At 43.1% G+C, this 15,730-nt stretch overlaps 1 protein-coding gene across 1 annotated transcript; it reads left to right on the top strand.

Moving 5' to 3' along the window:
• Positions 1-701: 701 nt before the first annotated feature.
• Positions 702-7,137, top strand: LYSMD4 (LysM domain containing 4). Its single transcript, XM_005602837.4, has 3 exons — positions 702-905; positions 2,233-2,522; positions 4,611-7,137. Exons 1-3 carry the CDS (start codon positions 779-781, stop codon positions 5,220-5,222), a joined length of 1,029 nt encoding a protein of 342 aa, XP_005602894.2. The 5' UTR covers positions 702-778; the 3' UTR covers positions 5,223-7,137.
• The last annotated feature ends 8,593 nt before the right edge of the window (positions 7,138-15,730 follow it).

The following is a 15,730-nucleotide window of genomic DNA, read 5'->3' as shown; positions in this document are numbered from 1 at the left end:
ACTGTTTGGTAAATTTTGGTTTCCTTTTTTGGGTTGAAGTTTTAAATGTTTGTGCTTTAGTGTGTGAGAGAATTCATCCATCACTTTTCAAGGTTAGGGAGTCCTCCGCCATCGGACATTTGATAAATTACGTCTCTTTTGTTCGTGTTCCCGTGGTTCAACGTTTTACATTGGTGAACTTTTCTTTTTTATCCTCGGGACAGAGCAAACTCCTCCGGCGGTCCCGGCGGCTCAGGATGTGGAGACCCCTCGCCCACCCGGGCCGAGCTGGAGGGGCTCCTCCTCTGCCGGCGGCCTCAGTGGTGACACCCGCCCCCTCGTGACAGCCATTGACACACAGGGCCAAAGGCCTCTGCTACAGGTGAGAAAGTTAAGGCTCAGCAAAAGCTGGGAGGGAGACGTTAAAGTGTCTCATAGCTAAGTGTTTTACTGACGTAAAAACTGGAGACAGGACGGGCCGTATCAGCAGCGCAGGAGAGCGACCAGCTCGAGGGTCAGGTCAGAGAGCTGGGCCCCGCCCCGCCCCGCCCCGCCCCTCCCCTCCCCACCCCTCCCCACCCCTCCCCTCCCCTCCCCTCCCAGGCCCCGCCCCTCCCCTCCCAGGCCCCGCCCCTCCCCTCCCAGGCCCCGCCCCTCCCCTCCCAGGCCCCGCCCCTCCCTTCCCAGGCCCCTGCCACGCTCCCGGCTGCGGCCCCGCCCCCGCCCCCGGGCAGTGCTCCCTACGGGGCGTGCGCCGACCTCTCAGCAGAGCCGGGCTCGTCCGGGTGCCCGCCCACCAATGATTTCATTGGCTGCTTTGCCGTCCCCGCCCCCCGCAAACCCGCTGACTTTCGCAGCCAATAGGCAGGCGCGGCGGCGGCGGCGAGGGCGGTGGCGGCGGGTCGCGGCGGATCCTGGGCGCGGAGGTACCCGGGCCCGCAGGGGGAGGCCGCGGGGCGAGCTCGGGACCGTGGGGGCTGTTTGCGGCCACGCGGCTTAACTTCGTTTATCGGCTGGGGGGCGAGCCGCCACTCCGAGTCTCCTAGGCTGCCCTCCAGCGCCTGGAGGGGCGGCGACCGCTACCGTTGAGGGTTGGCCCGCGGTTGCTTGGGTTGGAGGTCAGGGGTCGGAGGTCGTGCCTTTGTGGAGTGTTGTCCCTTCCCCCCGCCCCGTCTAAGCGTAGAGGCGGGTCGCTCCCCGGTTTTATTGTCAGCTCCTGTTTGGGGACGCCCTTCCTTTCACGGACGGGGCTCTGAGGGAAACTGAGGCCTGGGAGCCGCCGGGCCCTTGCAGGCCGTGAGCTCGGACGGGCAGCCCGGCCCCAGCCTCGGGACGCCGCAGTGGGCTCGGGCGCGGAGGAGAGCCGGCCCGGGGGGCTCTGGAGTGCGGCGGCGGGTCGGGGCGGCGGCCTCCGAGGGCGGGGGGCGGGGTCGCCCCGGGCCACTCCCCGGTGGCTTCGGAGGGACCCGGGGCCAGCTCTTTCTGAGGCTGTCATTCCCCGTGTTGGAGGTTTCATTTCTGGACTCTCATGGGAACAGTTCGGCGAGGGGAAGGGCATGTTGCGGCGTTTGCACTTGTCTGAGAGTGAACACGAAAAGCAGACGGGGTGGGGAGGGTCCACGAAGGCAGGGGGCCTGTCAGAGACGGGTGAGTCTCGCAGTTTGACAGGAATTTTCCCCCCGCTTGCCCCTCATATTGTATAATTCAGGCTGTTTCAAAATCAGTGTTTTTGTCTCATGGTTCTTCTAAGCGAGCATCCTTAGTCTTGACCTTTTTAGTGAAGGTGCTTTGGAATGCTGAAAGTATTGAACAAGAATTTTTGTACAAAAGTTCTGAGTTTAAGATGCTTAGCGCGAGGAAGCTGGGAGCAGTCCTTGCCTGTCACCGCGGTGATCCAGCCTCCTCTTTACTACTCTGAGATCAAGAAGAGAAGTTGCTGCTCTACAGACGTGGGGTCTGGGGAGACAGATCTATGGATGAGGAGGAAGAGGAGAAGGGGCGTTCTTTTGTTGTCTGTGCAAAAAGAATTCATGTTAGAAAAAACTGGGAAAAAACCTGTTTTTATTTGCCTCCCTCACTCCCTCCATGTCAGCTCGCATAAACACGTTCTTCCTTGTACTGATAGTATTTATGTGCAATGATTAGGGAAAGGAGTAATCTTGAACAACAGCAAGACGCCCATCTGCAGTGTAGCCGCAGAGGAATGACTGTGCCTTGGCTTGTGTGGAATTAACCCTGGGGTTTGGTTTTCAGTTAAGAAAATGAGGCAGAAAGAAGCGTTAACCAAGACCTTCCAAGGCCCAGCTATTGTATGTAGGACTCCGACCAGCCACGTTTACGTGTTTGAGAGTGGCAGTGGGGACTCGGGGGATTCCTCTGAGGAACAGTCCCAGCGTGTGGCTCTGCGGCCCCGGAGCAAGGAGTGCCGGAAGAAGGGTGCCCACCAGCCTCACCAGCCAGGAGCGGGGGACGTGGTCCTGCTGCAGAGGGAGCTGGCCCGAGAGGACAGCCTCAACAAGCTCGCTCTTCAGTATGGCTGCAAAGTAAGAAACCCCGCAGGTGAAGGCGCTGCCCGCCGCCCGGCCCCGTGCTGCCCCTGCCTGACCCCCGTGGGGGTTGGGGAAGGCCTGTTGTAGCAGTAAAGGACTCCGCTGTCTCGCCAGAGCTGGAAGGCGGGTGGAAGTACCTTCAGCTCTGAGCGCTGGGGTCGTGAAGAGGGAGGGTTAGGAATCTCAGTTGATGGGGCCGTTCCCTCTCTGCAGAGCACTTCTGCTCTTCTCTGTCCCTCCAAACTGAAATTCGGAAACCTTTTTTTGCTTTTGAGCACATTTTATTTAAGACCCAGTGAGGCCAGAGATGCCAGGCAGAACTTATCCCAGATTTCTTTGGTATGCTTGCTTTTTTGGCTACTTTTCTTTTTCTGACCCTTTCTTGCGGTTGTAGCTTATTTGATTGGTAAAGTTTTACTTTCTCTCTTTTAGAATTGCATGATCTAGCCTTCGTGTGCTGTGTGTCTATATAACCCTGTTTTTCTCTTTAATTATGTTTTTAGCATTCAGAGTGATTAACAATGGCAAAGTAAGTAGGAAAGTATTTATAGAATTGCTGCAGTCTCTCCTAGATTGAAACTATTTATTTCATTTTACTAACACTATGCTACAACTTTCTATGGCCTTCTCTAGGGCTGTATAAGCTACTTATATAAAAAAATCTTTTCCTCTTTTAAGTGTCTGTCATTTAACAAGATCCAAATGGCTAAACATGTTGGGTGGGGTGGTGGTGTGTTTCCCAGGGAAATAAACAGGCTGGTCTCCAGGGACACATAGTGGTCTCTAAATTGTACTGAGGTTAGTATTTGACTCTTAATCAGCTTCTGTGGGCATACTGTATGGTTTCTAGAGAATGGGCTGAAAAATGAAATTCTACCCTACAAAGACCTGAACAGATGCGGTGGGCTTCTTGGAATGGTGACGTTTAAGAAATCCAAAAAGACTATATAATGTATCTGATAAGTGATCATTTTTCCTGTTTTAAGTAAATAAATTTGATGTTAGTTTATTAGGGGCAAAGACGAAAAGGTCTCAAGCACTTTATGCTTTAGTTTCAGAACATAATAAATTTAAAATGTCCCCCACCCCAATTCAATTAAATGAAAAAAGCGCTTGCTAAATAATCAAAATAATGGAGATGATTTATTTGATTAAGGTCTATTGACTATGTTTACACTCTAGTTTAAGTGGACTTCTGAGTTAAAACCTTAGAGTCCATTTCTGATGCTTTCAGTAAATTTGTAAGCAGGAGCTCGAGGGAGGGCTTATCTTTGACTTACATTTTCTTCTACTTCTTAAATCTTAAGCTTTGGTTATGAGAGGAGTTTATGAACTTTATAAAACTTACAGTAGTGTTCCTTTCTCCTCAAGTCCTAATATTGGAATAGGAGATTTCAGTCTATAGTTTCCAACGCGATTCATGATTTCCTACATATTTGTAATTATCATAAGAAGTGTTGTGAAATCCTCAAAGTGAATTAAGTGTAGGTCACTTTTATTTAAAAAATGTTTGTGCCGTACAGTACTTCTGGGAAAGAAAATTTGGTGGAATCATGAGGGCACACCTCTTTCTTAAAATGTCACAGGTAAACTGGGTTCTGAGTGTTTGTGGAGCTGGCTGAGGCTTGGTGTTTGCTGAGTGCTAATGTCTCCTGCAGCTGCTGAATCGGATTCCGATGCAGGAGAGAAGTTAGCCATTTGGGGGCACTGTTGCCTCAAAAGTTCAGAGTCCAGAGGGCAGCAGTATGCTTTAAAAGTGCCATGATGTGTTTCAACTGAAAGCATTTTGTTGCAGTCGCACTTGAAACAGTCTTTTCCGAAACCTATTTTAAATTGTCCAAATTTGTAAATCTATAGGAAAATTTGATGATTAAACTATACATTAAGGCTAAGTTAAAGCCAAAAAAACAAAGTTATGCAGCCTAAACTAATTTTGTGTGTGGGTGCAGTTTTCCGGGGTTCATCAGATTCTTAAGCAGAGTGGGCTTGGCCCATCACCCAGAAAGGTTAAGAGCCACTTTTTGGATATTGATTTTAAGAGCTTTACATACTTCCTGATGTGTGTCTTCATGGCTTCCCTAGGTTGCAGATATCAAGAAAGTCAACAACTTCATCAGAGAACAAGACTTATATGCTTTGAAATCTATTAAGATTCCAGTGAAAATCCATGGGATCCTAACAGAGACCCACAAAGAACTCAGACCTCTCCCAAGCCCATCCTCAGAGACCAGAGTGACCTTTGAGGAGCAGCCAGACCCAGACAGAGCAGCTGTAGATGCCGCTGCCCCGTCCAGCCCACTGACGGATTTCTTTAAGGACATTGACCAGAATCTTGAGCGTGCAGTGCAGTCAGAAATCTATTTGAGTGAAAGTTACTGTGCAGAGACCTCCAGTCAGCCGCTGCTTCCAGCTCCTCTGAAGACGCCTACAGATGGCGCAGACTGTGGAATTCAGTGGTGGAATGCTGTTTTTATCATGCTTCTAATTGGTATTGTTTTACCAGTGTTTTATTTGGTCTATTTTAAAATACAGGCTACTGGTGAGATCCCTAGTAGCTTGAACACAACTGTTGTCCCCAATGGCTCCCTGGCACTGGGTGCAGTTCCAGGGCAAGCCCCCAAATTAGTTATTCCAGTGCCAACCATCCCCTCTTCAGACAGCCAGTTCACTCAAACCACCCAGACAGGAAACTAGCTACTGTTGTTTCTGAAAAATCAGGCCAGCTCTAGCAGTTGGGCTCCTGATGTGCGTCAGCTGACATTAGCCGTGTGTTAGGGTGCTGCATTTCCTTTTCCGTGACATATGGGCACGTTTCAGAAGCCACTGTTGTGTTCTGGATACTACCATGTGAAATAGCCTCGCCTAATCCAAAGCTGCAGGAGCCAAAACACCAGCGCCCTCGGCCTCCTGCATTCAGAGAGCTGTGGCAAGAGAGACATTTACACGTGACGGCTGCCATTTCTTGAAGGCATTTAGTGGTCTGGCCGTGAGTGTCTTCACAGTAGCACTGTGTGGGCCCCCAAGTTGGACGTGCTTGTAGGGAGAGGAATGCCCTTGTCCAGTCTGCCTGCACTGTGGGAGCACCTGGGTCAGCTTTGGTTGCCTGGCTGTTTGCAGTGTCCCTCACCTGCTGTGGAGCGGTGACTGGCCCTGACCGATGGTCTCTCTCTCTGGCAGAGGTGCTGTGCAATAGTGGTGGAATGTCAGTCTGTTTTAGAGCATGGCAGATTATAATTGTAACAAGCTCTATTTTATATTTGCCCCAGCGATGAGCCTTTTTGAGGCAGTGTCACATCTAGAATCAAAAAAGCCCTAAATCGAAATTGTCATGATATTGAGTAAACAGCAGTTCTGTTCCTTGTACTTGTAAGCTACTTAGTCTGACACACAGGCATGTTTCGGGCTGCTGCGTGGTGCACTTCCTGGCCAGAAGCTTTGGGGGCCGTGGCCCAGTTTCACCTGAGGTGCATCCCCATAGCAATCGCTAACTGCATTCTCCAAGTCAGCCTTCTCAGAAGGAGCTCTTGCTGGCCAGTGTCTGGAGGTGAGTAGGTGTAGAGAATGAGTGCCTATCACCAAGGTCCCACCATGTGACGCTTCTAAGGTCTTAAGACCAAACATTCGCCAGTCCAGCATTGCCTAGAGCAGCAGCCCCTGTGTGTGCCCGGAAGAGTGGTGTAGGGGAACAGGTGTGTTTCCTGCTGCTTCCCTGACTCCATTCTTAGGAATTCTAGAGCCACAGCACAAGAATGGGGCTTCGTCATTTTTCCGGGTGGCCATAAATGACACTTTGTCTATAATGTAGCTCGTAATGTTAAAAGACCAAACACTTAGTGGAGGGCCCATTGGTGACCTTTGCCTTGAAGGCCATAAAAAGGGGCCTGATGCCTGTCTGCTTGAGGTTTGCCTGTCTCCTCCTGTGACAAGGCAACAGTGGTGCTAAGTGCAGAGGCTCCAGGGGATCACGTTTGGCCTCTGAGGCCCTGTGGGTGGAGCAGGGGTGGATGGGGTGAGAGTGGGAGCCTGCTTTGGCGGGAGCCCATCTCGGTCCCATGGAGCCGTGGAAATAGGCTGAGCTGGCTGGTGATTCAGCCCTTGTGAAGTCTGTCTCCAGGGAGGAAAACACACTCTACAAGCGCTAAGTTTTAGGCATGGTTTATGGCATTTGATAGGTGAGGCCTAGAGATAAATTGAAAAGATCTCATCATATAAAAGGATAGGAGTGTGGCAGGAGAGTACTTGAGATGAATCTCCAGTTTTTTTCTCCAGTTTCTTAGTTGTGTGAAAAACTATTTGCCCTGGGTTCAATTTGCAAATTTAAATTATTTTCAAAGTTAAATGTTTTCTTCAAAACCAAAATGGTCCTCAGGATAAAATGAACTTGTGAACCTTTGCTCCAGGAAATGTTTTGATCATGTGAATGCTTTTCCAGTCAAACGTTTGTGCTTACTGTGCCCCTGAAGGCCACAGGTTTCTCTAATGTTTGTCACCATTAACTTGACTAGGCGGGGCTCGGAGTCCCATGGAAAAATAACTTTTGCCAGGCAAAGAATGAATATCTGTATACTTTTTTCAAATGGAATAAAGTAATTTCTTCTGTGAAGGAAAATTGATTCTTCCTTTTTAATTTGGGGGTTGGCAATTGAGAATTAAAAGATGTGGGACAATGTTGGAGAAGATGGAGGTGACCTGCCTGCCCAGGCCTCGTGCACGAGGTTACCCCAAGGTGAGCAGAAAGCGGTAACCAGCGTAGTCGTGCTGATTGGCCTGTATGACAGGCTTTAAAATTGTTTTAGTAGGGATACATAAGACATACCATGAAGCTCATTTTCTACATATTTGACTACAGTTTTAGTGTCTTTTGGGAGTTAATGTTATAAAGAAATAATTAGATTTGCTAGATAGTCTTCAGTCCTTTTGGTGGAATTACAGTGCTTAATGTTGTGGAAGCCTAGAGAAGCTCCCTTGTCAGGCAAATGATGCTCCTGTTTTATTCTGGGGAGACCAGGCTACAGGGACTAAGCAGGGGCCCCAGGGTCACCCAGAGCAGGACTGCCCAGCTGAGGCAGTCCTGACACAGCCCCTCCTTGGGAAGGTGGTTCTTCACACTGCCTCTGTGTTAATTGTGAAGACTGCCCAGGGTTGAAAGAAAATCACGTGGGCCCTGAAGTGATGGCTTATAGGGGGGATTTTAACATTTTTCTCTTTTTTCCCCCAGTTTTATTGAGGTATAATTGACATACAGCACTGTGTAAGTTTAAATTGTACAGCATAATGATTTGACTTATATATGTTGTGAAAATGATTACCACAGTAAGTTTAGTTAACATCCGTCATTCCATATAGATACAAAAAAAAAAAAAAGTTTTTTCCTTGTGATGAGAACTCTTAGGTTTACTGTCTTACCTTTAGTGAAATCATACAGCAGCGTTAACCATAGTCATTATGTTGTACATTCAATCCCTAGTACTTATTAATCTTGTAACTAGAAGTTTGTACCTTTTGACTGCCTTCTTCCACTTCTCCCTCCCCCCACTCCTTTCCTCTGGTAACCATAAATTTGATCTCTTTTTCTATGAATTTGGTTTTTCCTTTTTGTTAGATTCCACAAGTGAGATCATACAGTATTTGTCTTTCTCTGACTTATTTTACTTAGCATAATGCCCTCAAAGTCCATCCATGTTTTCCCAAATGATAGAATTTCCTTCTTTTTTTTGGCTGAATAAGATTCCATTGTGTGTGTGTGTGTATATTTATATATCACAACTTCTTTATCCATTCATCTGTTGATGGACATTTAGGTTATTTCCATGTGTGAGCTATTGTAAAGAATGCTGTTGTGAACAGGAGGGTGCAGGTATCTCCAACACGGTGTTTTTATTTCCCTTGGATATATTCTCAGAAGTAGAATTGCTGGATCGTATGGTAGTTCTATTTTTAATTTTTTTAATTATTTAATTTTTTAAATTAATTAATTAATTAATTTTTGTGAGAAGGATTGGCCCTGAGTTAACATCCATTGCCAATCCTCTTTTTGCTTGAGGAAGATTGTCACTGAGCTAACATCTGTGCCCATCTTCCTCTTTCATATGTAGGCTGCTGCAGTGTGTAGATGAGCAGTGTGTAGGTCTGCACCCAGGATCTGAACCCGTGAACCCGAGGCTGCTAAAGCTGAGCATGTGAACTTAACCACTATGCCACTGGACCGGCCCCTATTTTTAATTTTTTGGGGGAACTCCGTACTGTTTTCCATAGTGGTTGTACCAATATACAGGCATACCTTGGAGACATTGCAGGTTTGGTTCCAGACTGCTGCAGGAAAGTGACTATCGCAATAAAGCAAATCACATGAACTTTTTGGTTTCCCAGTGCATATAAAAGTTATTTTTATACTGTACTATAGTCTATTAAGTGTACAATAGCATGTCTAAAACAATGTACATACTTTAATTAAAAAATACTTTATTGCTAAAAAAGGCTAACCAGCATCTGAGCTTTCAGCAAGTCTTAATCTTTTTGCTGGTGGAGGGTCTTGCCTCGATGTTGATGGCTGCTGATTGATCACAGTGGTGGCTGCTGAACGTTGGGGTGGCAATCTCTTAAAATAAGACAATGGAGTTTGCCGCGTCAGTTGTCTACTTTTCAGGAACAATTTCTCTGTAGCTTGTGATGCTGTTTGATAGCATTTTATCCACAGTAGAACTTCTTTCAAAATTGGAGTCAATCCTCTTAAACCCTGCTGCTGCTTTATCCACTAAGTTTATGGGATATTCTAAATCCTTTGCTGCCATTTCAACAATCTTCACCAGGAGTAGATTCCATCTCAAGAGACCACTTTCTTTGCTCATCCATAACAAGCAACTCCTCATGTGTTGTTAAAGTTTTACCATGAGATGGCACCAATTTAGTCACAGCTTCAGGCTCCACTTCTAATTGTAGTTTTCTTGTTTTTTCCACCACATCTGCAGTTACTTCCTCCCCTGACGTCTTGAACTCCTCAAAGTCATCCATGAGGGTTGGAATCAATTAAAATAGTAACATCAAAGATCACTGATCACAGAACACCATAACAAATATAATAACAATGCAAAAGTTTGAAATTTTGTGAGAATTGCCAAAATGTGACACAGAGACACAAAGTGAGCAAATGCTGTTGGAAAAATGGTGCCGATAGACTTGCTTGACCAGGGTTGCCACAAACCTTCACGTTGTATAAAATGTAACATCTGAAGCACCATGAAGCAAAGTGCAATATAGTGAGCTATGCCTGTACGATCCACCAACAGTACACAAGGGCACACTTTTCTCCACATCCTCACCAGCATTTGTTATCACTTGTCTTTTTGATGATTGCCATTCTAACAAGTGTGAGGTGATAGCTCACTGTGGTTTTGATTTGTATTTCCCTAATGATTAGTGACATTGAGCACGTTTTCATGCACCTGTTGCCCATTTGTATGACTTCTTTGGAAAAATGTCTGTTCAAATCCTTTGGCCATTTCATAATTGGATCACTTGTCTTTTTGCTATTGAGTTGTATGAGTTCTTTATATATTTTGGATGTTAATCCCTTATCAGATATATAGTTTGCAAATATTTTTTCCCATTCCATAGCTTGTCTTTTCATTTTGTTGATTGTTTCTTTTGCTGTGCTGAAGATTTTTAGTTTGATGTAGTCCCTCTTGCTTATTTTTTATTTTGTTTTTGTGGTTTAGGTGTCATATCCAAAATTATCACCAAGACTAATGTCAATGTTTTCTTCTAGAAGTTTTATGGTTTCCAGTCTTAGATTCAAGTTTTTAATTCATTTTGAGGTAATTTTTGTGAGTGGTGTAAGGTAGGGATCTTTTATTCTTTTACGCATGAATATCCAGTTTCCCCAGCACCATTTATTGAAGAGACTGTCTTTTCCTCATTGAGTATTCTCAGCTCCTTTGTCAAATATTACTTGACGATATATGCATGGGTTTATTTCTGGGTTCTTGATTCTGTGCCATTAGTCTGTGTCTGTTTTAATTCCATTACCATACTGTTTTGATTACTATAGCTTTATAATATGGTTTGAAATCGGGAAGTGCGGTGCCCCCCACTTTGTACTTCTTTCTAAGGATTGCTTTGGCTATTCAGAGTCTTGTGCTTCCATATAAATGGTGGGATTGTTTTTGCTACTTCTGTGAAAAATGCCATTGGAATCTTGATAGAGATAGCATTGAATCTATAGATGGCTTTGAGTAATATGGAAATTTTAACAATATTATAATAATCTTCCAATCCATGAACATGGGATACCTTTCCATTTATTTGTATCTTCAATTTCTTTCATCAATATCTTGTAGTTTTCAGTGTAGATAATCTTTCACTTCCTTGGTTAAACTTATTTTTAAGTATTCTATTTTTTTGATGCTATTGTCAGTGGGATTATTTTATTTCTTTTTCAGATAATTCATATTAATGTATAGGAACACTACTGATGTATGTTAATTTCATATTCTGAAACTTTACTGAATTCATTAATTATATTTAACAGTTTTTTTGGTTAAGTCTTTAGAGTTTTATATATATAAAATCATGTTATCCACAAATAGAGATAATTTTAGTTCTTCTTTACCAGTTCTGATGCTTTTTACTTCTTTTTCTTGCCTGATTGCTCTAGCTATGTTGAATAGGAGTGGTGAGAGTAGGCACCCTTGTCTTGTTCTTGGTCTTAGAGGAAAAGCTTTCAAACTTCCACCATTGAGCATGATATTAGCTGTGGGCTTATCATATTTGGCCTTTATTATGTTGAGGTACATTCCTTCTCTACCTAATTTGTTAAAAGAGTTTTTATCATGAATTGATGTTGAATTTTGTCAAATGTTTTTCTGCATCTATTTAGATGATTGTATGATTTTTATCTTTCATTTTGTTTATGAGGTGTATCACATTGATTGATTTGCAGATGTTGAATCCTCCTTTCATCCCTGGAGTAAATCCCATTTGATCATGGTGAATGATCCTTTTAAAGTGCCGCTGAATTCAGTTTGCTAGTATTTTATTGAGAATTTTTGCATCTGGATGCATCAGGGATATTGGCCTGTAGTTTTCTGTTCTTCAAGTGTCCTTTTCTGGGTTTTATGTCAGGGTAGTGCTAGCCTTGTAAAATGAGTTTGGGAGTGTTTCCTCCTTTTTGATTTTTTAGAACAGTTTGAGAAGGATTGGCATTAATTCTTCTTTAAGTATTTGGTAAAATTCACCAGTGGAACCATCTAGTCGTGGACTTTTCTTTGTTGGGAGATTTTTGATTACTGATTCAATCTCCTTACCAGTAATTGGTCTGTTCAGATTTTCTGTTTCTTCCTGATTCAGTGTTGGTAGTTTGAATGTTTCCATTTCTTCTGAGTTGTCCAGTTTGTTGGCATATAGTTGTTCATAGTAGCCTCTTATGATCTTTTGTGTATCTGTGGTTTTAGTTGTAATGTCACCTTTTTCATTTATAATTTTATTGATTTGGGTCTTCTCTCCTTTTTCCTTGATTAGTCTAGCTAAAGGTTTGTCAATTTTGTTTATCTTTTCAAAGAACTAGTGCTTAGTTTTGTTAATTTTTTAAATTGTTTTCTTGTTCTCTATTTCATTTATCTGCTCTGTTATTTCTTTTCTTGTGCTAAATTTGGGCTTAGTTTATTTTTCTAGTTCCTTACCTCATAGACTTAGGTTGTTTATTTGAGATCTTTCTTGTTTCTCAATGTAGGTGTTTATTGTTATGAACTTTCCTCTTAGAACTGCTTTTGCTGCATCCCATAAGTTTTGGTATGTTGTGTTTCCATTTTAGTTTGTCTCAAGGTACTTTTTTATTTCCCCTTTAATTTCTTCTTTGATCCATTGATTGTTTAGGGGAGTGTTATTTAATTTTCCATGTATTCATGAATTTTCCAGTGTTATTCCTGTTATTGATTTCTAGTTTCATACCATGATATGATTTCAGTCTTCTTGAATTTGCTATGACTTGTTTTGTGGCCTAACATATGGTATCTTAGAAAATGTTCCATGGGCACTTGAGAAGAATGTGTATTCCACTGTTGTTGGGTATAATGTTCTGTATGTGACCATTAGGTTCATTTACCTATGAGTGTCATTCAAATCTGCTGTTTCCATATTGATTCTCTGTGTAGATGATCTAGTCATGGTTGACAGTTGGGTATTCAAGTCCTAACTATTACTGTATTGCTATTTATTTCCTCTTTTAGCTCTGTTAGTTTTTGCTTTGTATATTTAGATGCTCCAATGTTGGGTGCATAAATATTTACAATTTTATATCTTCTTGATGGCTTGACTCCTTTATCATTATATAATGACCATCTTTATCTCTTTTTACCATTTTTAGTTTAAAGTCTATTTTGTCTGATATAAGTATGGCTACCTTTGCTTTTGTTTTATTTTGTTTTTGGTTACCATTTACTTGAAATATCTTTTTCCATCCCTTCACTCTCATTCCACGTGTGTTGTTAAGGCTAAAGTGAGTCTCTTATAGGCTGCATATGGTTGGATTTTTTTTTTTTTTTGATCCATTCAACCATTCTGTGTCTTTTGATTGGAGAATTTAATCCATTTATGATTAAAGTAATTATTGATAGGTAAAGACTTACTATTGCCATTTCATTAATTGTTTTCTGGCTGTTTTGTAGATCCATTGTTCCTTGCTTCTTATTCTGGTCTTTTTTTCTGTTTTGGTGTCTTTTTGTATCAGTATGCTTGACTTCTTTATCATGTTCTTTTATGTGATTATTACAGGTTTTCCCCTGGTGGGTACCATGAGGCTTACATAAAATATCTTAAAGTTGTCACACCCTATTTTAAACTGATAACAACTTAACTTCTATAGCATTCCTAAACTTTACACTTTTACCTCTCCTTCCCCTCACATTTTAGGTTATTGATGTTAAAGTTTACATCTTTTTTTATTGTGTAACCAATAACAGATTACTGTCATTATAGTTATTTTTACTATGTTTGTTTTTTCACTTTTAAACTAGAGTTATAAGCGAATTCCACACCACTATTACCATATGAAAGAATCTAACTTTGAGTATATATTTACCTTTACTAGTGTTTTTATGCTGCCCTCTTCTATTTTTATGATGTTAATTAACATCCTTTTACTTCCACTCTAAGAATTCCCTTTAGCATTTCTTGTAAGACAGGTCTAGTGGTGATGAACTCCCTCAGCTTTTGTTTGTTTTGGAAAGTCTTTATCTCGCCTTCATTTCTGAAGGACAGTTTTTCTGGGTGTAGAATTCTTGGCTGACAGTTTTTTTTTTATTTCAATATTTTGAATATATCATCCCTGGACTGAACAGTTTCTGTGGAGAAATCCACCAATAGTCTTCTGAGGGTTCCCTTGTATGTAGCTTCTCTCTTTTCTCTTGCTGCTTTCAAAATTCTTTCTTTATCTTTGACTTTTGACAATTCAATTATAATGTGTCTTGGTGTAGCCTTACTTGGATTCAACCTATTTGAGATCCTTTAGGCCTCTTGGGTCTGCATGTCCATTTCTCTCCCCAGGTTTAGGAAGTTTTCAGCCATTATGGCTTTAAATATACTTTCTGTCCCTTTCTCTTTCTCTTCCCCTTCTGGAATTCCCTAATGCTGATACTGTTTCTTTTGATTATGTCCCATAAGTCCCATAGGCTTTCTTCAATTTCTTCCTTGTTCTTTCTTTTTCTCCTCTGACTGGGTAATTTCAAATGTCTTGTCTTGTAGATCATTGATTCTTTCTTCTGCATGATCAAGTCTGTTTTTGAAATTCTCTGTTGAATTCTTCAGTTCAGTCATTATATGTTTCACTTATGGGATTTCTATTTGTATTATTTTATGATTTATATTTCTTTCTTGAATTTCTTATTTTGTTCATGCATTGTTTTCCTAATTTCATTTAGTTTTCTAGTGTTCTTGTAGTTCAGTAAACTTCTTCAAGAGGACTATGCTGAATTCTTTCTCTGACAGTTCATAGATATCCATTTTTTTAGGGTCAGTTTTTGGAACTTTATTAGTTTCCTTCAGTAGTGTCATATTTACCTGATTTTTTTTTGTGGTCCTTGATTACTTACATTGGTATCTGTACATTTGTATAAGTAGTCTCCTTTCCAAGACTTTACAGGTTCACTTTGGCAGAAATAATTCTTCATCAGGCAGCTCAGTTTGGGTTTCTGCTGGTAATGTATTTGGGTATTTGCTGGTAATGTCCAAGGCAGGTGGGGCTTGCTATCAGGGCCTATTTTTGGGTGAGGCCACTGCCTGAGCTCTGAGGTTGGGGGGCAGGGGTTGCTGCTGGCTGAGAACAGTTCGATAGGAATGTTAGCTTGGTTCCCTAACCAAGTGAGGCTGTAGGATGGGCTCCACAGTTTCCTGGGTGCTCTGGTCAGGCTTACAGGACAGCCAGGACTGAGAGCTACATTCAGCAGTAGATGGGGCTATGAATTAGTTCCCCTGTCTGGGTGGAGCAGGGGAACCCTCCAAGGCTGAAAATGCTCTTTGTGGTCTTGACTCAAGCTGACTTGTTCTACAAGTTCCCTGGCTGAACAGCGCCACTGACTTTGCTCTGTGGATGATTGGCTCTGCCTGCTGTACTCTCTGCTCGAGAATTGCTGGGCTGTGTAGCTTCCAGGTGTTCTGCTGAGCCTTTCTGGTTAGGCAGAGCTGGGAGCTACACTCAACTGTGGACCAGGCTATGACTCAGCTCCCTGCCTAGGCAGGGGCAGCCCAGGCTCCAGGGCTGACAACGTTCCTCATGTGAGACCAGAGTCAAGCAGACCTTCACTCCACTGAGTTCCCTGGTCAGCCTGCACCACTGTCTTGGCTCTGCAGATGAGCAAGGCTGCTGATTAGGACTACTATTTGGGCACTGCACATAACAGTTTGGTCTGCCAAGATCCAAATGCTGGTTGTTGCAGGCCCCTTTCTCTGTAACAAGCAGATTCCCAGTGGTCAAGCCCTGCAGATTCTCCTAAAATCCCTGTGGGGTGTGACCAGAGTGGGGTCTTCCAAGGAACAATCCACAAGGCTAGGGGAGCTGGATGTCCACCCTGGGCTCTCTTTCCCTCTGGAGAAACAGTCAGCTCAGGGGAGACCTCTTGGTGTGGTGCTGCACTGGCCTGGGAGAGGGGCAAAGCAGTCAGTGTATAGCCACTCCTCTTACCCTTCTAATGTGGTCTGTCTTGGTATCTGTT

This window comes from Equus caballus, chromosome 1 (genome assembly GCF_041296265.1).
Source record: "Equus caballus isolate H_3958 breed thoroughbred chromosome 1, TB-T2T, whole genome shotgun sequence".
Taxonomy (NCBI): Eukaryota; Metazoa; Chordata; class Mammalia; order Perissodactyla; family Equidae; genus Equus; species Equus caballus.
The sequence above is the reverse complement of the archived record's forward strand: the minus strand, read 5'-3'. Positions and strand labels throughout refer to the sequence as shown.

Excerpts from the sequence above, each read along its gene's own strand:
- LYSMD4 (XM_005602837.4), top strand. The coding sequence starts at position 779 with ATGATTTCATTGGCTGCTTTGCCGTCCCCGCCCCCCGCAAACCCGCTG. Across the intron at positions 906-2,232 it reads GGCGGATCCTGGGCGCGGAG|TTAAGAAAATGAGGCAGAAA; the intron begins GTACCCGGGCCC and ends TTTGGTTTTCAG. Across the intron at positions 2,523-4,610 it reads CTCTTCAGTATGGCTGCAAA|GTTGCAGATATCAAGAAAGT; the intron begins GTAAGAAACCCC and ends TGGCTTCCCTAG.